This window comes from Polyodon spathula, chromosome 21 (genome assembly GCF_017654505.1).
Source record: "Polyodon spathula isolate WHYD16114869_AA chromosome 21, ASM1765450v1, whole genome shotgun sequence".
Lineage (NCBI taxonomy): Eukaryota > Metazoa > Chordata > Actinopteri > Acipenseriformes > Polyodontidae > Polyodon > Polyodon spathula.
The window spans coordinates 11,211,725-11,238,364 of NC_054554.1; the positions used below are offsets into that span (position 1 = coordinate 11,211,725).

At 37.5% G+C, this 26,640-nt stretch overlaps 2 protein-coding genes and 1 long non-coding RNA gene across 8 annotated transcripts in view; 2 read left to right on the top strand and 1 right to left on the bottom strand.

Annotated features, from left to right (window-relative positions):
• Positions 1-18,029, bottom strand: part of LOC121296120 (ankyrin repeat domain-containing protein 27-like) — a 67,576-nt gene extending 49,547 nt beyond the window's left edge. For 2 of the 6 annotated variants that reach the window (XM_041221346.1, XM_041221340.1), the window contains exons 1-4: positions 17,923-18,029; positions 14,386-14,488; positions 13,482-13,637; positions 7,637-7,759 (exon numbers count right to left, since the gene is read on the bottom strand). In XM_041221346.1, coding sequence (XP_041077280.1) covers positions 7,637-7,738 — 102 coding nt within the window. In that variant the 5' untranslated portion in view covers positions 7,739-7,759; positions 13,482-13,637; positions 14,386-14,488; positions 17,923-18,029. Of the gene's footprint in view, positions 1-7,636; positions 7,760-12,030; positions 12,136-12,163; positions 12,189-13,481; positions 13,638-14,385; positions 14,489-17,922 lie in introns of those variants that run through there. The other 4 variants (XM_041221345.1, XM_041221343.1, XM_041221341.1 and 1 more) reach the window with 4 other exon arrangements.
• LOC121296122 lies at positions 2,499-24,888 on the top strand. Its single transcript, XR_005947019.1, has 3 exons — positions 2,499-3,527; positions 23,469-23,560; positions 23,760-24,888. It is a non-coding gene; the product is annotated as an uncharacterized LOC121296122 (long non-coding RNA).
• LOC121296121 (regulator of G-protein signaling 9-binding protein-like) lies at positions 18,244-20,823 on the top strand. The gene has a single exon (XM_041221347.1). It carries the CDS (start codon positions 18,933-18,935, stop codon positions 19,647-19,649), a length of 717 nt encoding a protein of 238 aa, XP_041077281.1. The 5' UTR covers positions 18,244-18,932; the 3' UTR covers positions 19,650-20,823.
• Positions 24,889-26,640: the final 1,752 nt, after the last annotated feature.

Below are 26,640 nucleotides of genomic sequence, written 5' to 3' on the forward strand. Positions count from 1 at the left end.
AGATGGTTGCTGTCTTGTCACAATATCATTAACATCATATCATTTTTGTAGGAGAAGTAAGAAGTAAGAAAAAGCTATTGTGCTTTCTGAGCTATTACAAGTAAGTCACTTTGGATAAAAGCGTCTGCTAAACAACTAAATAAAAACTTAGTGTAAAACCATATTTAAAAAAGACAAAGCTGGCAGATATGAAAGCTCAAATTGTCAAATGATTTGAATGGAAGGAGGAGGGATGTTCAGTCTCGACATTTAAGATTGAGACAAGCACAAAGCAACCGAAAAGATTAGATTTAGAGAAAAATGCCAACAGAACCCAGGACCACTCGGTATGATTGCATACAACAGCAAGAGAGATGTATAAAAATGCATTCCAAGGAACTAAAGCCACTTGTGTTAAGCAATAAATATTTAGTTGTTTTCTTTGGGGGGGGGGGGGGTTGAAGAGAGAATGCATCTACTTTTCTCATAAATAAGCCCTTAACTAGAACACATCCACTCCTGACACATAACAAGCACTTCACAATAAAAACAAGTACAAAACAGAAGCCCATCTTCTCAGTTGCATCCTAACACATTGCATATGATATGGGCCCACTGCCAGACGATCTTACTATAGATGAAAGTAAAGCATTTTAAAATCACATTATCTATTTAGATATCAAATCACATTAGATTTTTGCAAAACTACTGTGTGAGATCATAGAGTACTCTAATGCAAGTAGACATGCTTATATTTGTGGGAGTATAAACAAGCATTACCACACTGTGCCACCTCGTACTCAACACATGTACCAGTTCCTATTATTTAGTTAGATGTATATCACAGGATTACTTTTATCAAATGCCCACGTAAAATTTAATCAAATGGGCAAGTGGCTCCTAATATAAAGACTTTAATTGCTCAGTCAATTAGCTGTTAGTACAGTGAAACACAACTGTGTATTTCATTTGAAGTTAATATCTTAATCCTGAAACCAAGAACACATTAGCATTGGCAAATTGTCAATTTTTAATGGATGGGAGCCAAAATTGTTATTGATTACAGCTTTGTACAGTAACAAATTTGAAACCAATTTCTCTGTCTCCAATATTTACAATATGTACACCACATTAGGTATACACACTACTGTTGTAGTGTGCGAAAATTAGAAAATCATCTAGTCTACAATGCAGGCATTTATGTGATTATGTTATGTATTATAGCTACTGAGGCTGGTGAGAGTTGTGAGCAACTATTCAGCAACAATGACGGGAAAGCAGAATGATCTCTGTGATGCACTGTGCAATCAAACAATGCTAAGAGCTGCACAGTCTGACTTTTAACACCACACAATTATATTGCTCTATATAAATTAACATATCAAGTCATGCTGCATTTAAAGGACTAAGCATACAACTGGTATATGTGTGTGTGTATATAAGGTATAAAGCACGACGGGCCGTGCGGTTCCCATGATATATACCACGCCCGGGGTGGTTAAAGGCCCTTGGTTAACGCCTTGTGCCTTATCACCACCCCAGGCGTGGTATATATATGATTGGAACCGCACGGCCCAAAATGGTTTATATCGCTTATAACATGGCTACCTATCATTTGTGGGAAGAAAAACAACAACAAATAATTAAAACACATTTAAATTAAGACAAAACCAGAAACTTTTATTGAGTCCCAAATTGTATTTAATTCATTGTTTACATATTAAAAATAAATTGCACATGTTCACCTATTGTGAATTTCTGCATCGAAAGTGCCATCTCACTAGAAACTAGACGGCTGAGTACAAACTGGATGACGGGCGGAGTTTCAAATGATACTAAGGAAGTAAGGAGAGCAGCTGCTGAAGCTGGATCTTGAAGCGAGTTTGTTAACTCGTTATATGCAAGCATGTATAAAGTTTACATGTATTCTAGTACGTTTTCATTCTTTTGGATCTCAAAATATGTTTTTGTTATTTGTCAGACACCCTTGTGTCCAAGTCAAATTAAGTTCACGATCGAACGAGACTTTACGCACCAATCCGACCGCGATGTCAGGGGACAGTACCTCAATTTCCTGCAGATGTTTAAAATCCAGGCCGGTAATTTGGGGGGGCGGGGGTCGTGTCTGGCCTTGTCGTTACCTGCTTTTCTTTTCCTGACTGACATGAATACATTACTGCTGGTTTTAAACTAGCTATCTGCAGAGATGTTAAAACTTCTACTGTTAAAATATGTGTTTAGTCCAGCTCAGCGTTATAAAACTAGAGACTGAATACTGGTCCTCAGTTTAACTTCTTGCACTGGCATAAATTTTCTTATGTTGTTGAGATTTTTTTTTAATTTATTTCCATAAAATGAATGTCCATATTTTTTTCCTTTAAGTACATTAACCAGCCCATGCTGTAGTTTTTTTTTTTTGTGTTTTTTTTAAATCTTTGTTGTCTTCTATTGCATTTAGCTGTTCCTCATCAACTGTGTGTCTGTTCTTGCTGGTGCACTTATTTTTTTTTTTTTTCAGATGGACTGCTGTCTTCACTCAAAGCTGGTGTTGTACCAGTTATGTGGATTTTCATCCCCATATACATTAAAGGAAATAAGAAAAATGACACTCATTTTAGGCTGTGGGTTTGTAACTAAACAAATAAAATGGCAGTTTGTTATGGAATTTAGAATGTAGTGGTGCGTAGTGATTTATTCAGTGTGAAGCGGCTCATTAGTATGCAAGCCATGGTATACACTATATATAAGCACGGTCATGTGATGCTGTTGAACCAATCAGAGTTGGTTATTTTTTGTACTATTGTAATGTTTCAGACTTCATCAGGTATAGTTTCAGCCACTTACAGATATTTGCTTTTGTAAAATCACCTAGTGTAATGAAAGCATCTTTTAAACCTGAAAAGCACCTAAAGTGTTGTAACTATGCTTTGATTGTTATGAAACTGCCATCCTTTTTATTTACTGTAATCCAAGCCATAGTGTCAAAGCCTCCCATAAAAATATTTAGAATCCAGATCAAAGTCTAACTTTGAATTTTTTAAAAATAATAACTCTTTTACTCTGGTAAACATTTATAAGGGCTATTTCGCAGAGCAGTAATGTTGTCAGTACTGTGCAAGTGTTTTTTTGTTGATCTATTGGTTTTTACTAGAGAGCCTCACTTAAAAGATGTGTGTTCTTGTTCAAATCCCAGATCAATCCAAAGTGAACTGAAACAATCAAAGAGGAGTCTGTGATGAAGAGCCACTTGCAGTAGGCTTTGCAGCAGCTGTATTTTATTGGACTCTCTTCCGCCCTGCAGCCTGTAGAAAAATAACAGACTCCCACTGGCTTTGATATAAACAAGAGCTCTGCTGCCAGCACACACCGCTCCCTGAGAGAGGCAGAGAGATCCCTGAGAAGAACGTGACTGTGCCACCAGGTCACAAGCAACAGAAGAAGCAATTATTATGTGAAGAAAGAGGACTTGGTAAAGGAGCTTTTACCTTTACAGAAGCACAAACAGTACAGAAATTATCTGGGACTATTACCACCAAACAACAAAGGAGGTTTGAGCTATTTTTTTCACGTTCTACTATGTCTCAATATAAAATTATACCTATTACAAACATAAAAAGGTAGATCACCATGACCTACATCCACATTATGTTAGTTTGACATACAGGCAGCATCCATGTGATTTCTCGTAGTTTGGATGTTCAAAATATAGTAACTTCTGACCTTTCTATTTCAGATCATCTTGTGATTAATTCTGAGATTAAACTACCCTTAATTGTAAAGAGCCAGGCTCGTATAATTAAAACTCGGGAAGTTAACTCATTAACAGCCACAAAGTTTTGAGAGGCTTTAATTTATTACCAGCTGCTCAGGCTGTATCATTAAATGAGTTAGTTGAGACCTATAAAACCTCCATGACTAAAATTTTTGATACTATAGCTCCAGTTAAAACACGGAGGGTGTTTTCCAAAAGAAGCACTCCACGGTTTAATGATTTTACTCGGAAGCTGAAATGTGATGGTCGGAAATTGGAACGCAGATGGAAGAATTCCAAACTGCATGTTCATTATCTTAAGTGGAAAAGCCACCAAGTTAAATATAAGGCGGCTTTGTCCCAGGCTAGATCTTTATATTATTCTAACCTGATTGAAAAAAAAAAAAAATAATCCTAGATTTCTTTTTGCATCTACAGATAAATTAATAAATCCACCTTCTATTACTTCTACCTAATATTGGTTATATTTTTAGTTGCACTGAGTTTTTAAAATTCTTTCAAAATAAAATTCTTGACATTAGAGATCACATCTTACAGACTCCTTCTATTATGGACCTTTCCTCCTACTTTGAATTAACTAGACCTGATAAAGTTATGATGGAGGCTTTCTCATTGATTACTTTGCAAGAACTGACAGCGTTAGTTAAGCATGAGACCAACCACTATGTCCTTGATCCGATTGCTATTAAACTATTAAAAGATGTATTTAGTGTTGCTAATATAAGTATTTTAACAATTATAAATGAATCACTTTCATCTGATAGTTCCCTCTGCACTTAAGGTTGCAGTGGGTAAACCCCTGCTTAAAAAAATGTAATTTGGATCCTACAGTTATTAACAGCTATAGGCCAATTTCCAATCTTCCATTTTTAGCCAAGGTCTTGGAGATAGTTCTTGCCAATCAATTACTCAAATTTTTTAGCTTATAATGCTTTATTTGAGAAATTTCAGTCTGGATTTCAATCTGCACATAGCACTGAAACGGCTCGTTAGGGTAGTGCATGATCTTTTGATAAGCTCCGACTGGCTTTCCTTCAATTTTAATTCTTCTTGATATTAGCGCTGCCTTTGACATTGTGGACGATTCCATTCTATTAAATTGGCTGGGGAGTTTAGTGGATTTGGCAGGCGGTGTCCATTCTTGGTTTAGGGCTTATCTTTCCGATAGGTTTCAGTACATTTCTGTCAGGGAGATGAAGTCTGATTTGTCAGAGGTTGTCTGTGGTGTTCCTCAGGGTTCTGTTTTAGGTCCCCTGTTGTTTTCATTATATATGTTGCAATTAGGTGATATTATCCGCAGGCATGGAGTGAATTTCCATTGTTATGCAGATGATACTCAGCTGTACTTGTCTTTCAGTCCAGACAATCCCTCTACTGGGGCGCTATTAGCTGCCTGCTTTGCAGACAATTTTCTGATGTTATATTCTTATAAAATGGAGGTTATGCTAGTGGGTTCACAGCACCAATTAAAAATGTTGATCTATATAAAATAGATCTTAGCAGCCTTTCCTCAGAACTAAAACTTGAAGCAGGAAATCTGGGGGTCATTTTTGCTCCAGTTATACACATAATCTGAGTCCCATATTAGGAAAATTACTGAAGCACCTTTTCATCATTTGAGAAATATAGCTAAACTTAGATCTATTATTTCTGTATCTGATGCCGGGAGGCTAATCCATGCCTTTGTTTCATCGAGAATCGACTATTGCAATGCACTTTTTTCAGGGATTCCAAAGTATTTGGTGTCTCGCTTATTCAGAATGTTGCTGCAAGGATTCTAACTAAAGCCAGAAAAGGTGAACATATTACTCCTGTCTTACACTGGCTTCCTGTGCAATTTCGAATAGATTTTAAGATTGTATTTAACTTATAAAGCCCTTAACGCATTAGCACGCAGTTATTTACAAGAGCTGTTGATCCCACACATACCTAAGCAGAATCTTAGATCTCAGGATGCAGGGTATATACTATAGCATGGGAGGAAGGGCCTTTTCTTATAAGGCTCCTACATTATGGAACGCTCAGCCTTTTTTTGTCAGAGAAGCTAGGAGTCTTGCTGTTTTTAAGTCAAGATTGATGACTTATTATATACACAGGCCTTTTTATTAATCTTGTTTCTTTTTAAATGTATTTACTTTTATTTGAAATAGTCTTTTTATTATGTATTTTAATGTTTTATTATGCTGTGTGTATTATGTTTAATAAATACACAATAAAATGTATCCCCAGATTCTGATAATGTCAATAACCTATGCTACTGTAGTTCTCAAATTCATCACAATTGGATAAGCTGTTCTATAATAACTTGAGCTAAAGAAGGTGCTTTCTTTATGCTTTTCACTTTGGATATACTGTATGCTAATATCTGCTATCTCCTGTGCTGTATGTCAATTACACTCCAATGGTAAAGCTGCTGTCAGGGTACCTTTTATTTGTAGCACTGCTGAGGTTCACTCCTTTAAGAGTCATGCACTGTACAGAGGGAATGAGAAGCCAGCCGTACAGAAATGCTGGGACATATGACAAAGCAGGTAGCAACCACTCACTGAGGCCTGGATGGAATTGGTTTTCCTCTATCTGTCATGAACACATCAAATGAGACTGGCTCGATAATAACGACCTTGAATAGTGTAAATGAGCTGTCAGATTCCAAACCCTGCAGCCACCTAGGGTTCTTCTTCCTTACCTCCACAGCGCAGTAGCAGATTAACCTGCCACCACCTGCATGATGCTCATTCCTACAGATTAGAAGACCCCTTTGAAAGCAAAGAATGTATTAGTGGACATCAGATGTCATTGCTGGCTCATTCCATGCCAACTCAACCAGAAAAGGGGCATTTTATTGTTCGACCATCTCTGGCAGGCCTGCTGAGTTTAGGTCAACCTAAAGTGAAAGATCATCCTGGGCTCTACTTAGAAGCTACCATCACGTGTAGCGCCTCGTTCGACTCGTAATGAATAGGGCTTTCGAAATTCTTCGAAATGCCAGGATGTACTTCCAGTGACACTAGCTTGAAGCTGAGGGGTTATGAACTTACGTGTGGAACTTAGATTTCTTTGTTACAGTGACACATTTGAAACTACCAAAACCTCCTAGGTGCGTATTAAACTACAAACTGATAGAAAACACAACATAGATAATGTTGGCAAACTTTGGGTGCTTGAGGGGCTAATCATTTCATGATCTTTATGACATTATGTCGGCCTAAATTTGCTAGAAATACCAAATTTCAGAGGGGGTTAATGACCAGTGGGGGGACTTGAAACCAAAAATGGTTCACAGAATTTGGAAGAGTGGTCCCTAAGGTTCTTACAGAAATACTAACATTTTAGGACCTGCATCCCCTACAGGGGAAAGGGTTGGCCTGAAGCGCGAATAAAACTTGTCACTTACCCCTCGTCTGGCAACATACCAAAAGTTTGGGCATTTTTCTCGAAAGCGCTATTAACATTTCTGAACTCACTCAGACATGTAGTCTTACTTTTTTAGAGCAAGCTCAGCATTTGCTTCACAACGCACTGTAATTTGGAACCATGCGATTCACACAGTCCTTCTGTCTTTGGATTTCAATGAATGCAAGATTCCAAAATGATTTACATAAAAAAAAAAAAAACACATGCCAATAAACTAAACACTATTTTTTAGGAATGGAAACAATTATGGTTGGATTTTGTAAAGCAGTGTATCATACAGTTATAGGACAGGGGGTGTTTGTGTACGGGTTATACTGACACCTGCAGAGTGGTAAAAGTTCACATCTACTTCTGTGGATATTCCCTCATACACACATGCTTGACGTCCAAGAATGTTCATCAGTGTAGAAGTCAGAAGGACAGGTTTGCCACTTGAGTTGACTACAAACACAATACAGCCGTGTTACTTACAATGCCATGGAATTCTGCCACTTTACTGCATAGATCTGGGCGCTGTTTTTGAAATGCAAGATAGAAAGAGTTTTTCAGAATGTCCTCATCATACATAGCCATATGGAACTAGAACTGTCGTACCTGTGAAAGAAAGAAAACAAGGATCAGCAAATCGAAAAGTCCTTCACATAGGTCACTGGTCAAAGTGAAGGGTGCCATTTTGCACAAGTTTTAACAACACTAAAAATATGAAATTGCCAGCTGAAATAAAGTACAAGAGGTAGTAGAGGTAGTGCAAGTGGAGCCACGAGATTTGCAAATCCATTCAGGGATGGTTAATTACTTGAGCACATGTAGTATATGAAGCAATTTTAATTTCTTGAACCACAGATTTTTTTATGTTACATAATTCTGTTATTTTGAGATTAAACCGCTGAACATTGAACCTGCCCAAGGCAAATCACCTAAATACAGTAAACTACAAATACAGTAAACTATATATATATATTATATTTATTGCTCAACTTGTTTTTATTTAAGAAGAACATTGATCTGATTTCATGGGTTACAAATAACAGGTTACAGGTATTTTTGTTTATTTGAAAACAGAGGCAGTTTAATTTCAAACACATATTTTAAAAGATACATGTAGCTATGGAAATCCACTACCCGTTCAACATTTAAACTACTCATAACAATTGCAAATATCAGGTACAAAAGAGAAATGGAAAAATAATGTTAAAATAAAACTTGAAGCTACGTGCTTTTTAAACAATGTCTAAAAAGATATTTTAAAATAAAGAGCATTTTTTTTGGGGGGGGGGTACCTGCTAAATATAAGTAGATTTTCTAGAATAAGTTTGTTTAAGTTTCAAAGGCTGACAAGGACCAGATATATTTTTCTAATTAAAAATAGCTAACATTGTGTGGCAAAGAACTACAAGTCACAGTACATTTCCTTACGCAACATACATTAAAAACAAAGGGTGTGTTGTTCATGTTTTAACTCTACTTTGTTTTTTGAGACTGCTGCCTCTCAGCTGAGCCAGTTAACATGACCCTGTGGAAAATAGCTTTCTTCTACCCTTTCATATTATTTAGTGGCTGTTGCTGTATATACAGTACAGTATAAATCTGTCCGAAAACATTTCACATGTACAAAAATGGCAAATATAAAAGGGATCAGTCATATAATGATTTGATATAGAGAAAAGGGGCCCCGTTATATAGAAAAAGGAGTCAGCCCTTAAAAGTGGCTATTAAATATAAAGTTCATATTACTCCCCATAAGTATGAGTTTCATAAAGATCCGTCTTCATTTACTATAGGTTTTGCATCTTCAAAAAGGAGACAATTCTCAAATTTTGTACTGCCTATCACTCCAAATATATCCACAGATATTAAAATATTGTGATTAGTCTGGTTGTTCTTTGGACTCTCCAGGGCCACAAAGCCTGTTTGGTGCTATGGTAACCAGAATTAGACACAGTTCTCCAAGTATTACAATGATACACTTTTACATCATTTAACTTGTGTTTACCTTACTTCAACACATCTGTCAAAGTTCTGCACCATTTATCTAATTAGGAGTAATCAGCCAAGACGTGCCTTCTGTTAGTAATCGACTGTATACAATTAATTTTACCCATGCTGTGAAGTTGAAAAGATTAGATACTATTACAGTACAACTGAATTGAAGAATCGAACAGTAAAATGTATTTTCAACTGTATTATTAGTTATTTTTATGGCCCCTTTACCTTTTTATGATGTTTGAAATCATTCTGTGTGGTTATTTTATCAATTATTAAAATACTGTGTTTTTGATTTTGTTCATGAGGTGTTTTGGTCAGAGTTACAGAAGCTGTTCTTTAGTTCTAGTTGTCAGCCATAAGCACATATTACAGAGCACTGGCCAAGACTAGCTGTTCTAGTCAATGTTACACATACAGTACCTATGGTTGACAACTACAGCCAAGGAGCCTGTGATCTCAGGTCAAACCACAGACTTAAAAGGTAGTTTGTATAAAGACCGCAAAATTCAGAGAAACAAGTTTCTTAATGGCCGAACTCAAACCTGTGTTGAATGCATCATAAGAAGCAAGGCTTTTTAGGAGCTCATGCCTCAAAAGCTATTAGCAAAGAACTTCACATCTAGGTTCATTCATCTTAATGCAACTCAAAAAGCAATTAAACATATAGAAAAGCTACAAGGCTTTTTTGAGTTGGAGAACACGCAAATATGTTAATGAAATACATGAAAAAAACAATGAAATCCTAATGAGGCCCTGGAATACAATTATAATTGCTTCCAGGAAACACTAAAACAATACCACAAAGTGCCGAAATAATTTAGGCTTCAGTTGGTTTTGTTTCTCTCATACCCAAGATTGGTATGAGACTTTAGATTTTTAGTTTTTAATGCACACATCATAGGTAAATAAACTAGGGAATGACTTTTAGCCTAACTTTAGGTTTTTCGTAGCTTTTACACAGCCTTGTTAGACATATCAACAGAAGGTGAATTTGATGGACTTTGTGCAGTAACAGGCAACTTGGTGGCCCACCACAAACAACAGTTTCATCTTGTTAAATATATTTGCAATACAGTACCTGCCTTAAACAAGGCAAAAACATCGAAATGATCTTAATGACGATACAACTGATATTTTGAATCCCTACAAATCAGAGTGATGCATCAGCTTTTCATATACCCTGTAGAATGTGCCGTGTCACTGTGCAGCTGGAACCGCAATCATGCCAGTCAATGCGTAACGGTCACATTTCTTCTCTGAATATGTGGGCATCGGAAGGTAGCAAATTATTGACCACTTTTGGGGAATGCGTTCAAGGAATTTGTGCAGAAGCGTGAAACACTTTCAGCACAGCGCTATGAAATAATGTAATGTCCCTGTACTTCACCTATTATCAATAATGCATTTTATAATATCTCTAAAAAAAAAAAAAAAAGAAATAAATAAATAAAGAAAGAAATACTTTGTATGTCAAGCTTTACTGCTCTTAAAGTTTTTTTTTTTGTTGCAACTGGGTCATTTTCCAAAATAACAAGTTATGTACATATATACATACATAACTGTCGACGGACAAAAAAAAAAAAATCGAGTCACACAACTTACTTTTACTAAGTTAGAATTGGCGGATTTCCTGTCACTCACCAACAAGCTGCTCTCCCTATTAACTGACATGCCCCTGAAGAGACTACTGAAATCACCTAGGAAGATAAACAGTAACAGACTTCCTAAAGGAAAGCACATCAATGCATTTCTTTAACCTTGTATAGTACCAGACATCACATTTTAGATATAGAAAAATGTTTTTCTATACTAGTATTACTGTAGGTAGGGCTTGGCATTATTTTGTAGCTACAACCACTAATAGCTTTTCAGGGTAACAGGGATTTAGCCACGTCAGAGTTTTATTGGCTTAAAGTAGCAAACAAGGACAAGCAGATGCCACGGGACCTCAAGTGAGCAGACAGTTAGGATGCACTGTACAGGAAGAGAGAGGAACAAAACATCTTGGTAGCAGATTTTCTTGAGAGGCTTTCCAATCACGCCCAGCCTTGCTTAGCTTCTGCGAGCTGACAAGATAAGACTCCAAGGTACAGTACGGCTGAGGGCTAATTATCCACTGCAAGGAATGCATAGGGATATAGGAGGAGCTGGGAAAAACTAATAGCGTATCATAATCTCAGGAAGGAGGTGGTCTGACTGTCTTTCTGTATGACCATTTAGAGTTTTGCACGCATTCAGAGAACCGCTTATCCAATTCTAATTCAATTTGCTAAGGGCTTTATATAACTACAACTGAATGGATCACACTCTTACGGTATATGTAAAATTCACACACATCAGCTCATGTTCGTTGTGGTCCTGGCTGCTCTAATTTTAATTTATACCTGTGGTGGTGGAGGAGGAATATCAGGCATGCTTTTTTTTTTTAATTATATACAATCTTGTCCCAAGTTGCTGTCACCCTTTTCTGCCCACATCCCTATTTAAATGCATTATATTAGTCCCAGTCTGTTCAGGCTGCGAGTATTTTTTTAGATGTTTCTAAAAAAGGTTAACTGCATTAGAGACCTTCTGTGGTGATTAAAAAGTTGCATTAGCCAAACTAGAGCAGCAAAGACACACAAATTTAATTTTCAGTTGAAATTAAAAGGAAAAAAATATAGCATGCTTAAGGTAAAACCTGTCCTGTTAAGAACGGACTTGCACACTGCCTGTGTCAATCATTATTTAATAGTATAAAGTACAAAGTCTCTGTGGCCTTTTATAGCACACAGAAAATCAGAAGTTAGGTTTTGTACAACAAGCCCAATGACGTATGTGCGTAAATATGGATGGACAAGCCCTTTTATACTGTAACCAATGCTAAAGAATGTCCTTACCAAGTTTCAGCTGACTGTTAGCAGTTCACTGTGTAAAAATGTATGACAGAAGTATGCATGCCTGAATTCTGTCATTATGTGGAACAAAGGACTGCAATGGTTACTTTAATCAATCCAAAGCAAATGGCCTTACTGTGGCACAAAATTGGGAGGTTCAACTGTTGAGGAAAAAAGAAAGGAACATGGTTAAATCTGAACCCAATGCCACGTGCTCTGCGATGAACTAATTACAGAAGGGGTTTTAAAATAGTCTTTGCAGTCTCTCTAGGATCTCAATCCTATTGATTTTCTCTCCTCGTGCCCCAGTGTTGAATGTCAAACCGCATGTGCCAGAAACCGAGAAGTTAACACAGCGGTTTGCTTTCTTTAATTGGAGATACACTGGTTCACTATGTCTAACTAATTGCCATTTAAGGAATTTTGGCCCAGCATTTATCTAAATGCCAACAATGTCTGTTTGTTTTTTCACCATGATGAGGGTAGGGCTTGTACAGGTGAGAGCTGTTGTAAGCTACAGTAATTGCAGATCTCGATCTATTATTAGACCATCATCCTAGCATGCTGTTAACCTGGATTACATTAGCGGTTGTCAAGTACAGTTCTTATTAGTTAAATGGAATAAGTAAACTACGGTAATGAATAGTGAAAATGTGCAAAGAGATAAAACATGGGTTTACATATTATAATTATTTCACAATTTAAATAAATATTTAATTATTCTTTGATTTTGAATTAGCTGGAAGAAAAAGCGCAATTCTTTCCTATGAAGAGTAAAAGTAAAAAAATCTCTAAGTAAAATAAACCTGGTGGGAAGGTTATGTACAGAATATGTGTTATTTATTTCACGTTTTTTTTTTTTTTATATATAAACAGTGTCAGTTGGACTACTCAAATACTAAGCATCTAAATATACCATGGCAAACCTTTTATATGGGTGGACCTGGTTCACCAAAAGGGTCAGAATGCAGTAGTCTACAGGCTACTGACAGACTGCCAATCACATCAACAACATAATTCTACAGAATGTTATTATTATATAAGAAAAATGTCTGATTGATTATAGTTTTCCTAGAATGCCACCCACCTGGCCTGCCTCTCAATCCCCTGGTTTTCTACCCAGCAGAGAACTCTGTGCCCTGGTGCTACAGTCACAGCAGGCCTGATCTGCACTGGCTACCAGCAGGCAGCAATGTTATCTGAGGCTATGAAGCTGTGAGCTGGAATGGAAACTTAACAAACCGTTTTAAAATATGTACACATTTGAATCGGCTCTGGATAGAACTCCTGCTTTGTAAAAGCCTAAAAACCTAAAAAACAACTAAAAATAAAAGGTGCCGTGAACACAGCTGCCACTGTTCTCGCTAGACTAGAGAGGACCAGCCTACACACTCTCTTAACTATACTTCATGTGGGATTTAAAACCTAATCCGTGCTTTGTGCCGGTTACTCACAATGAGGCTTGTGGTCTTCCGTAATTCAGATGGTCTTGTCCTGGCGCAACAGTCCTGAGGTGTGCAAGTTGCTCCCTTTTATAGTGAGACTCTGCTGGGACACCCTCACCAGCAGCTCAAGGAACAGCCAGCATCCAACACTCTGCCATTGATTCCCTGTAAACAAACCAGGTTGGCAGTGTGTCTCAGGTGTAGCGTCTGGCTCTCTCCTGCAGATGTATGCATACACCCGAGAAGCCAGTGGCGTTACACTGTTCCTGCTACAGCTTATTTGAACTATTTAAAAGGATTGTACAATATTGCTAAATACTGTATACAGTTCATATATTAATGAACCAAAGTTGTGAACATGTTTTCCCCATTTGAGCACAGTGATATGCATAATGGTTGGAATAGGATTTGAAAACAGACTTCAGCCTTCCCTTGTGGAAATATGCAGCAAGATTTCTAAAAAGGGATACTGGTACTGTAAGCTACACATCTTATCTAAAAATCAGGTCTGCAACTCCAATGTTAAGACCTAGTTTTTCCTCTCTCCTGAATAATTAAACCCCCCAAATCAGACATTTTAATCATTCACATAATGCGAGCTCCATTGTGAAGTAGACTGTATCATGATTGCATAATCGGATTACATTAATCTTTCCAAACTCTGAACGATGAAAATATTGACTTTTAAATTAGCAAAAATAGCTGTATTAGTATCTTACTGCTATGAGACAGATTGCAAATCACAATGTAGTTTTGGTCTAAATAAAAGTCAATAGATATGAAATCAAACTGTTTTCAAATGAGGTTGAGGTTTACAAGGGTAAATCATTTGAACAGGCCTGGGAGCAGATTCACACATCCCAGAGCCACTTTAAGTTCAAACCCGGCTAAAACTAATTTGAATATGTCCTACTTAGTTAAACCTGGTATAATGCCAGCCTTCCACCAGATATTGTGAACCGATGGGGACCAATACCATTCTCCCTTGTTCTATCACCACCATCTGCCAATGCACCCTGTCAAGCAAATAGACAGAATGCAGTCAATGCAAGCCAATTCAAACACAGAAAAGAACTGTTTAATCTTTGTTATCCTGCAAGTTGTTTATAATAGAGCACACACTACTGTAGTTCCACGGTTGTGACCACTGAAAGGTTCAGTTTTTATAGTTTACTGGATTTGCAATCACTTTTGGGGGACTGTACTGTACTGGAAATAGTTTTACTCCCAAACCTTGAAAACTAAACAAACTTTATTAGTTTCGTTTTTCAATCCACAAACCTCTGGATTAATGCTGCAGTTTCTGTCTGTCTACTGCTGGTCTTCGGGACACTGCTGTGATGACAGCCTAAAAGCTACAAACAGAGATGCTATAGGCTTTAGCGTTCACAATCTGTATTACAGCCAACAGCTGAGGTGCATTTTTGTGGGAAAAAAAATAGCATAGGGTCTCCCAATGCAAGGTCAACTTTTACTTTCTGGAGAGTGGCATGGGTAGTTACGAACTTTGAAAATCTCAGGATTGGCTGTGTGGGAGTCCTAGCTGTCTTCCATGTGCACTTGAAGAACACAGATTGAAAACAAATGTTTAAAAATTACAGTGCCAAACACTGCTTGAAATGTATTTGGCATGCATGTGTTGTGTTTGTCAAAGTACCAAATATTACATGGAAAGGTTACAAATAAGAGAAGAATTTAGAGAAATGTCTTTACACTAACCAAGTAAAAGTATAGTCCGATGGAGAATAATCAGGCAGGGTATTAGAACACTGTACAAATCTAATGTACGAATCCCAGAGATTATAGCACATATATTCTGTCATTTTTTGTTTTTCAAATGTTTAATTTATTTTAAAAATCACAGACACTACAACTACTGTATAGTGAGTAGCTGCTGAACTGTAAGACTCCTGTTCACATATCATAGGTCACCCTTTAAAATTAGTTAGTCAGTTGTATATCAGATTTAGGTTTTTAAAGTTGTGTACATAATGAATTGGTTAGGGTCCATAAGCCTGTGGGGGCACTGTGTGTTCAGGTTCATGAGAGTTGCTTCATGCAGAATTTTAACACACAGTCATGCCTCTAGTTAACAAGATGAATATTTTTTAAAGGAAAGTATTTTTATTGATTACTGTGGGTGATACAAAATAAAACAAGCACCATAGAAAGACAATTGAAAATGACTGTAACGATGTATCATTCGAAGGTTTATTATTTTCTTATACTTTCCTCACCCCCTTGCAAAGACTTACTCAATTCAATGTTTGCTGTTGGGAAGCCCTTGAAACAAGCCTTAAAATTAAACTTATGTTATTAGTCTACCTTAACCACATGGCGAAAAGGCCATTGTTCTTCTTGACCACCTGTAGACACTTTCTCACCATGCATTGTAGTGCACATACAGTTATTCTTCAGCACCTACCAGGCACCTACTCTGGAACTCTTTTGCCATCACAAGTGGGCTTTGTACCTTATATAAACCACAAAATGAGGAAACGGGCCTCATTATTTACTCAAACTACTCGATTTGAAAAACACGTCTGTCTACCTGTTAGATTTAGAAGTCAAACGCAGAACCGTTCTTGTAGCCTAGTGCCATTTAGTATGAAGACACTCTGGTGTTACATGAACAGATTTCCAAGGACACAGTTACAGGGCTACAGGGTCATTCCGTGTCAACTCAGCAAGAGCTTCCCAGATCAAGATGTTGATTTTGCTTATATTTTGTGTAGTGGAAGACACAAGTCAGGCATGAAACCAGGCCAAATAGTTCAGCTCAGTGATGAAAATTTGCTAAAATATACCCCCTTTTGTAAGGGGTGGGGGCAGTGGGTGGGGGTATTCATACTTGAATCTCTTTTTGGAGCGATTTTGAGTATGTAAAAATGATATTTAGAATGCCAGTAGCCCTATGAATGATTCTGTACAGACAGCCAGGTGGGGATTCTGTAGAATTCATGCAAAATAAGTACCACCACTGTAGTATTTCGGTGGTGCTGGGGGTGTTAAAAATGAAGAATGGTCCAATTGCCACATTCCTGAGTGATTTTTACTGTATGTTTCTTCTAAAGTAGAAGAGAAATCACTTTCAAATTGCTTAGGCGTGCTCATAATTGAACTGCCTTTCTGTATGCAGCTCTGCTAAACCCCACGAAAAGGCTTCAGGATGAAAGTATCGAAAATGGCCCCACCTTTGAAGGGCTGAAACCCCTTGTGGGACACGAGTTAACAAACTGACCTTTAGTGGGCTTATAGATGAGGATTGTGGTAAAATAACTGACTTGGTAATCTGTCTCCTTCACAGTTTAATAAATGTGCAAACATGAACAACACACATGGGTTATATTGTACAATATTAGCAAATAGGTTAAGTTTAAATCAAGCGAAACCATAAAACGTGTAGAAATAAATACATCCATAAAATTAAAACCATACCATGTGTCTAATCTTTGTATGCAAATGGTTTGTCATAGGGCTACAGAGGGACTGTTAACCTCTTATTCTTTGTTGCAGTCTTAAAAATTGATTCTTGCAAAGTTCTGCAACAAGCATTCATGGGTTATAGATGAGCGCCCCCAGCAACACAAACACAACACTGGTGGTACTTATTTTGCATGAATTCAACAGAAGACTTACCTGGCTATCAGTACAGATGCATTCACAGGGCTACTAACATTCCTAATATAATTTTAAGATCCTCAAAATCCATCCAAAATGAGACGCGTTTCAAGTATGAATACCCTATCCCTATCCCTCCCCTCCCCAAAAAGGGGTGGTGTCTCAGCAAATCTTCGTCATTGAGCTTAAATGTTTGGCCTGGTTTCATACCTGACCTGTATCTTACACCACACAAAATACAATCTAAATCTCAATCTCAATCTTGAGACGGGGATTTGCCTGGATTCTGGTTGATTTGACACGGAATGACCCTACAGCTTCTCAGTTACAGAAACTTGACAAACTACTCAAAGTTTGGTGCGGGGAGGATACCCAGAAACAGACTGTACCAGACATCATCGTATTTCCTATTGCAATAATACAAGCAGAATTTTGCAACCGCAATTTTTGTTTAGTCCAACGTTTCAATCAAAAAGTTAAGCTAGTATTATTAATATTTAGACTACAACAGCGAGGTTGGCAGAAATAGAAATAAAAAAGAGGGATATTTAAGGGATCATTTTTTTCGATTCGAAGAGAAAAACATGAACACTGACTCCCAAAACAGACATGCAAAAACGGAAACATGAATATTGAAAAATCTGTAGGGTCTACACAGACAGCAACGTATGGATTACTGTTGTTTACCATCCTGGCAGTATACAGCGCCATACAGTTCACCTCTAAGTCTGATTAATTAGAGTGACAGTTTAGCTACAAATGAAAAACAGTACTGACCTTCAGTCAGGGCTTCCCTGCGATGTTTATAATGTAACAAAGCCATACCTACCAGTTTAAGAACCTCAGGAAAACATCGCCATTTCCAATTTCTTAGCAAAACTCGCCCAGTGTGCACATACTCGATCAATTTCACAGTCACTGTCTGCTTAGCCTGGTTTGGAGAAGGGCGGGGATTATGTTTTGAGTGAAAGACGAATCTAACCAAACACCTCCAGAATGGCGCGGAAAGGTCTCCAGTTAGCCAATCGTGTTGAAGCTTAGACTGAATCTGACGCCATCAAAGCAAACTCACCGTCTACGTCAGAATGGTTCCTTCCTGTTCTTTATCCATGTGACTAACCCAGGCGCTCGGCGCTATTTAAACCCAGAGCAGCGCTTTCCTGGGATGGACAGCTCCTAGGATGATGGTTGGTGCTGAAACTGAAACTGGAGCTGTTGTGTTGTGTTCTGCTATTCTATATATATAGTGTAATATATCATATGTAAGGACTTTTTAATGACTCGTGCTTCATTCGCATCTCAAGAACGCAGTTTTGCACCAGCCGTGGGATTTTATTCTTTGCGAAAATGTTTATTTTATGAAATCAGATTTTAAATGCATCGTGGGTTCTCAAAAAAACACCAGTATTGGCTACCTAGTATTGGTCAGATCAGATGTACTTTACTTCTCCGGGCTTGTACCACAGCTATCATTAAACATCCTGCAAATTCCAGTCTTTTGGGACTGTTGTCGCTTTGCTATTACTTCCAGGAATGAATCTCATGCATCAGGTGTTAAAACTGAACTGATTTTCAAAGGGCTGGAATACATACTGCCTTGAACTTGATATTGACGTTGGGGGAGCCATTTGAGCATGCACAGCCTTTTCACAGACTCGAAAACATGGATAACATGGTCATGGAACTTGCAGAGTTGAGACGGTTGGATTTATGTAAGAGTTTTGAAGAACGGTGAAAAACAACCAACCCTACAGTAATCATCTTTAAATCCAGATCGTTAATCCTGATTGTAAGACGCACCTGTTAGAAAAACAAGGATACAATAATAGCAGCACAGCCATGGGAAAGGAGGAGTGCAAGACACTGCTGGATGCATTGAACAAAGTGACCGCCTGTTATAGGCACCTGGTCGTCACAGTCGGAGGAACCTCCGATTCACAGAATTTAAGAGAAGAACTGAGGAAAACGAGAAAAAAGGCTCAGGAACTCGCAGTAGCGAACAGAAACAAGCTGACTACCTTATTACGAGACAAAACGATTAGCAAAGAAGACAGAGCCGAGTACGAGAGGCTATGGGTCATCTTTTCCACATGCATGGAATTTCTAGAGGTCGATATGAAAAAAGCTTTGGAAATTGGCCAGGAGTTCCCGTTGAACGTTCCCAAAAGGCACCTGATCCAGTCTGGGATGAGCGGCGGCACCTCTGGGGTGGCGGCCCGGGCTATGAGTGCCCAAAATATGAAGTACGAATGGGACAGTGATATCGATGTGGCCGATTTGAAAGAGTTGGAGAACGAGATTAACCAGGTCGGAGAAATGATGATGGAAATGGAAATGAAGGTGAACGTTGCAAACTGGACAGTTGAGGCTAAACAAGACCCCGGTGCAGAGTTGAAGTCGACCATAAGCGTGGGAGCTTCTTCTGTCGGTATGATTTCTATCAACGAGGAAACCAAATCGGCTTGTGATCCGACCAGAGTTTTGGCTGGGGTTATATTCTGTGCTTTTTTGTTTATTGCAGTTATTTTAGCTGTATTAATTATAAAACTCTCTTGAAATCTGTTTTTTTTTTCTTTTTTTAAATGAAACACATCAGTCGTGTTTAAAATGTGTCTAGTGCTTTCATCTCCAAGACTTGATTCCAGTTGCTACACATATAACTCCACAATCCCTTCTATTTGATACATTTTAGGAGGATGACTGATGCTCGTATGTGTAAGATATGACCAGATAACTGTAGCCTAAGTGAAATTCTAAGCAGATGCAATGTGCTGCTAATCTGACTGAATAGTTGTTATCCCTATTTAGTATATATTAGCAAACTGATAGAGGATGGATAGTCAATACAATCGTGCAATATGTAAGTGAAATATATTGAAGACAATTGATAACATCGCTGAAACTACTCAAGTGTTTTCTAATGATTTATTATTATTATTATTATTATTATTTGGCAGACGCCTTTCTCCAAAGCGACGTACAGGTGACATAACATATTATAAATAAAGTTATTGATGCTAACTGTTCACGAGATCTAATTCAAGAACTTAGCTGATATGTACTCATTTTTTTAACCATACTGTGAAACAACAGGATTTAACCTCCTAAGTCCTAAGGGTTAATTCTGAAAAAAAGAAAATTAATACCGTAGTATCACCAGGGATTGACTCAGGAGTATCTACTATAAATAGATGACGTTTCTCTCTACTAAATCAGTCTTATTCTAATAAATAACCAGTGGAAACTTCAAGTTTATGTTTACGTAAATGGGTACGGTTTATTAACGACAGTACTTGTCCTTTCAGTATTAATATAAATCCGATAGGTGTTTTCAAATATTAGCAGTATTGGACATTACACGGCCATGCACTATTTCAATATGCTTTTCTTTTAGTAACAGGTTTAGCATGGAAATGCCATTTAAAACATCCTACTGTTTCGATCAGTAGCAGGAGCATATGCCTCACGCTCGAGAAAGACATATTAGTGAACGTAAAAAAAACGAACGAGTGGATGCCATTTGGACCAGCAGTTTTGGTCAGGTTCAAATCCAATTACAGGGAGTGCTGCAGAGACTCATAGGGTGTACTATTCCACAGTGACGTGATCGAAAAGGGTTCTTCTGCTTTAAAGGAACCTAATGAGTTAGGATCAACAACTTATTTGTCAATAACAAAAACTATGGTAACTGTGTGCAATTATTTAATAATTCATAAATTTACCCCCCCCCCCCCCCCCCCCCCCCCCAAAATAAATAAATAAATAAATAAACAAAAATAAAATAAAATAAATAAATAAATAAATACAAATTTGTATTCATTACAGTTGTTCGTTTTTGTTATTTGCTGCTTTTAAAATTTACTATAAGGATAGCAGAGCCATACTCCAAGGAACAGAGTTACTTTAGTAAACCATCTGCTTGCTGCTTTTGTACAGCACGCAAAAGTGAAACTATGAAATTTGGTAGGATACAGATAATATGTGATTATTAAACCTAACACGTCAACAAGACTTAAGCCACTCTCTTTCGCTTCAGAATTGCACTGACTGTGTCTCCCTTTTAGCAATTACTGGCAGGACTTAATGTTCCTTCTACATTGTGAACGAATGAATAAAGGTATGTATTGATATTGAAATATTACACAACGTGGTCATCAATGAAAAGAGTTGCGGGTACATTATTTTTTATATATTCCAATTTTTAAATCATGTATATACAATGCAGTATATTTATGATAATAAACGATGTTTTAAATGATAACATACTGGGGTTTAGTTAATTCCTATTTTATTTCATACATAACTGCACGACAACTGTATTAAGAAGTATTACTTTTGGCAAATTATTGCAAGTTGACAGTAAATCATGTAATTAGTGACAAATCTATATCGCAGCAGTAATGTATTTTGAAAATCATAATTTCTAATAGTGCAAGTGTGTCTCTTTAATGTGTGTTAGTCTGTAAATACTGTATGAAGCACATCTTATAATACTTACATGATATTAATAAATGGAATAAAAAAAAAAAAAAAAACAAGACAAAGAAAATCAGATATGTATTTATTTGTCAAGCCACCCAACTGTAAAATATCTTCAAATTTGCTTCAAATTGTAAAAATAAAAGTTGTAATGGCTTATCCAATTTTGAGGAAACTTACTAAGGGCATCATTTGAGTATTGTGCTCCTGGGTATATGGAAGTGTGCTGTCTGTCTGTGAGTCTTTTACTAAATATTATTGGTAAAAGTTTTTTTTATAAAATCGACATTTTTCTGAATGCAGTAACTCTATGAAACATAATTGTTCACTTTTTTTGTAGTGCTGTGCATCTCATTCGGTTGACCAAAGCTCTTGATGTTATATTTTTATGTATACCTGTGGTAATAATTTACAATACCGATTGCTATTTTTTTCCATTGTTTCTGCTTTGCAATGTCACATGAGGTTCAGTAGTGCAGAAAGGAGTTGAGCTCAATTGTAACAACTTACAATAAATTCACTCTTGCTGCACCTATGCTGTATGTTAGCTAGTAGAGGACAGCTGGAAATTGTTTCTCTTAGTATTACAGACCTGGTTCAAATGTCCCAACACTAACAAGAGACAAAGGCAGTCCCTGTGGTTTCCCCTACATTTAATATAGAACACACTCTTACCAGGTGCTTCCGAATGACTGCTGTTAAATGAGGAATGCAAACTGGATGAGTAGGGCAACCTAACTTCCCTAAAGGAATATCCCTAATTTAAACACCTTACAGACTCATTACATCAATCAGTGCTCTCAAATTGACAGGGTTTTGGCAAGTGAGCTTTTGGTCCAGCTGCTATTGTATCCAATTGAAAGCTCAAACAGTCCACTTCCTATTCAATTTGAAGATATATTGTGGATGCAGACATGTTATAAAGGGATTCAAACAAATTGTATTCAGACAGACTGTTTATATCTCGTCATACGGCTCTGGTAAGATTATGACCCCTAACCCAGAAGCCATTACATAAAAAGCAAGCTTAAAGTTGGACTACAGTCCTTTATATGTTTTGCCACCTAATGCGATTACATGTTAGTCTTTTAATGCAGACTCTAGCTAGATTTAGAACACCACAGGTTGGGGGGCTGGGGGAGCTTATGTTCGGTAGATTGATACACAACTGTATGTGAAAGTGGAATTAAAGAGACAAGCACCGTTATAAATGAGTTGTGCAGTGTGTGCATAACCAAAGGGGCAATATCCACCCCAAAGCATCCCCCCCCCTCCCCTGGGCGCATCAGCACACACAACGATGTATCAGTATGGCAACCATCTGAAATGGGCTGGGCGGGGCACTTCGCAGGGGTCATCAGGTGGTTAATTAATATAACTGAGACAGTAGTTAGTAATTTTGTTGCATTTTAATTGTACCTTTCTACCAACAGGTTGCCCTTGCAATCTTTTTAACTCCAAAGCCAGTTTATTCAATTTCTTGCAAAACTAGCAGCAGCTTAAATTCTACCATTAAGATCAGTCAGTGAATTAATATGCTGTTTTGAGTGCTGTTAGGCACAAAATGTATGCATTCTTTCAGCATAGATTCAGGTCATCGATTTGGTTAATGATGCTTAAAACATTTCTAATACCACTTAACATGATGGCTAATCCCTTTACTGAAAGCAAGTTTGAATCAAAATGGCACCCAGTCTTAAAAATGTCATGGTCTCTGTCTACATCTTCGTGTGAGTGCACCTCATGTTTTATATGCTTAAATAGTTAGTTATTTCCTTTCACTTTCTGATGCAAAACAGTTCTTTTGTATAATGCAATGAGCCTCCATCTAATGCATAGCATATCCCTTAAAGAGTTCATATTTGATATTAAACTTGTTTGCTATCTCCACCCCAGTAGCGGATAGAATGCAAGGCTTGGTATCGGGTTGTGGGTAGCTGATGAGAAGGAAAGCTATTGAGCAGTCCAGGACACTGTCATCCTGCAGAGTACGTATTATACTTTTTATTTATATTCACTCTGACTATTGCCATATTTGTGGAGTTGTATTGAGAGAGTATTTTGTAGATGTCTGCTAAAACCCAGACTGGCTAGTCTCCACTCTGCCTCATAGGGCACCTAACCAGCAGAGGCTGCTGATGCACAGAGGTGAACTACTCCCAACTAATTTTCCTCCCTAACTCACAGGTGAGCAAAGGCCAATGCAGTACTCCCTCTCGGCCACCATCCAAGATCAACAACAGACTCTAACAACGTGGACAGGATTTGAACCACACACACAACAACAAGACTTCTGCAATAGTGGTTTTAAAGCTTTTAACCTCATCTCACCAACAGTGGACAGGACAGAATCCATAATGGCAATGCATCACAGAGCATTACCTGTTACACAAAGTTTATTCCAATATGGGTTAAACATAATCAACTACAAACCAGAAATGTATCCACCACAGCGGAGTGAACATTTTGACAAATGATGTTGTTACTCTTTATGCCACATTACCAGATGCAGAGCTTTATCGAAGGAACGCAATTCTCAGAATTCAGTCACTTAATTTAGGTTTAAACTTACTTTATTTTCAGTACGTTATACTGTGTACATAAACAGAAAACTCCACTATATTTAACTTACGAGGAGGATAAACAACCCGCCTGCAGCCATACTCGTTAATGGAATAACTTTAGTTCTCCATGAGCATCCATGGTGTATCCTCTAGGGATTTATGGCACTTCCACTATATCCCTATCATTGACGGTACACCTACTGTACTATATTAGACCAGGGGAAAGGGAATTCCAAGACTGAAGATGGAAAGACAAAAGCCCAGGTGTTGTTTGCATAGTAACCTTGGGAGCACATCCTGTAGATGAATCATTTCATGACGGTCACAGCTTACAGTGTATTCTATTCGTAGTAGATGTCAGGTGCACATATGCACTAATTGCCAGCTGCAGGTTTAAAATACAGCAATTTAAATAAAGCTATACTAACGTGACTCAGGTGCATTCACATGTTAATTAAACGGTGTTGTAAATCTCACACAATACATTTTCCTTCATTGGGTTCATGACATTAGGTTTTTTCAACACAGCCACTTTCAGCAGAATTAAGCTTGGTCTTTTTCAAGGTCTTATGTAATTTACGGCACATCCTTGTGTAGCTTCAGTATAAATGTATTTGGGTTCATTAATATGCAAAGGATTTGATGGGTAGGAGCAACAGCAACATTGTATTTATCTCCAGCTCTCTCTGTCTCTTTGTTTCTCTCTTTCCCAATCTTCTTGTGCTTGCTCTGATTCAATTCAGCCAATCGAAAACAGCCTTTGCAGTATAGCATTTTAAAAGTTCCTTCTGAAAAATAAAAGACAGTGAAACTTATTGATCATGTCCACTGTTTAATAAGTAGATCTCAAACATGCAGAATTTAATGAAACACATGATATTGTAAACATGTATTTTTTATTTATAAACGTCATACTACACTGGATTAAATAAATCTGTTTGCAAACCATGCTTTCAGATTGTGTTACACTTGTGTAACATACTTTGACTCAGAAGGCACTGCTTGGGTGAAATGACCAAGGAAGTGCAGGTGTATCACATTTCCTAAGAACACGGCGAGTAAACTCAGAACTTTCAAAACGTCATGTTTTAAAATGAAAATACAATAACGTGTTAGTTTCAGAGCTGCACATTTGAGTCCTAGGTAGAGAATAAAAGTGCAAGGTGAGTAAGTATGTATGGAATTGTTTTGTCAGCTGCAATCTCATTAAACAAGTACGAAATGAAATCGTGTGAAGGTATAAATGATAAATCCCTTTAACACTTGCAGATGACCTTTCACTTCTATCTCAGAAACCTGCACGCAGGACGGAATCAGTAAACTTGACCTGGCTGACATTTCCACTGCAGTATGCTCTTCACAGAGAAGTGATTATGTGTGCTAGCATTTGAACATAACCATTTCATACACACACACACACACACACAGTTTTATTTTGCAATCATTATGAGTGCTCTGTTTGAAATATTTCAACTAGTGCTTCTATTTCCAGACATTAGTCAATTGGAGATGCTGAAGTACTGAATTCTGCAGAGCTGTGTAATCCATGTATGATTATTTTTCCTTATTAAATATACTGCAGCTTTCAATACTGTGCTTTCAAAAGGAGAAAGGGATCAGCTGCACTTGAAACTGAAGCTTCTTGTTTCTCCACAGATAAAGCCACATGCATAAACTCTACTAGTTTCAAGGTCAGTGCATGTATGCATGAAAGGTTCAGAACCCATTGTTCCAATCTCAGTTTCTATTAATGTTGTGAGAAGAAAGTTGATTTTCCAGCAGTCCCCTAAAATAGAAATGGGTGAAGACACGACCCCTGCTGGCCATATGTTGCAAGTGCAATGAATATATTTGTATTGTTTTCTGGCCCACTCCTGACATGTGGGACAAGGTGTGTGCAATTAACTTACGTGATACAGTCTGAGTAATACAGTATGTCTGCTATTCAAGTAAAGCTTTCCTCTTTTTCTACAGTAGACAATTCTTTGAACAAGACCAGGTTAAGATCCTTAGTCGCTATATTGTAGTATTTCAACTGTCAGGGCACCTAATTTTTAACACAAAGGAAGGAGCCAGCAAATGCAGCTCATTATAGTGTAATATATCTCCTCCAAGTGGTTGCTAAGTTAATAATACTGACATCAGCATAAGGCACATACTTATGTCTCAACTACAGAGCTCTTTAGTTGAATAGTAAGATGTTTGTCTTTGAAGCGATGTGGTTTGAGGCTCTTGCCTTTTTATTCAATTCAGTGCATTGTGATGCCAATTCATTTACTAGTACCAGTGCCTTTTCTTTCCAGTAACTAATGTATTGTCTGACAAGCCTAAAACAATACCCAGAGCTGGAGTCCTACACTCTCTCTGGGTAGCCTGCTGCAGGCTCAGGACAGCACAGAGCTGACCTCTGTAGCCCCACCCACTCCCTTTACTCTAGTATATATGAAATTTGTTCTAATTCTTACAGACCTAATGACAAGATTTTTGAATACATTGCTAACCAT

What these genes read in the sequence shown, in the direction of transcription:
- LOC121296121 (XM_041221347.1), top strand. Translation starts at nt 18,933, where the DNA reads ATGGGAAAGGAGGAGTGCAAGACACTGCTGGATGCATTGAACAAAGTG.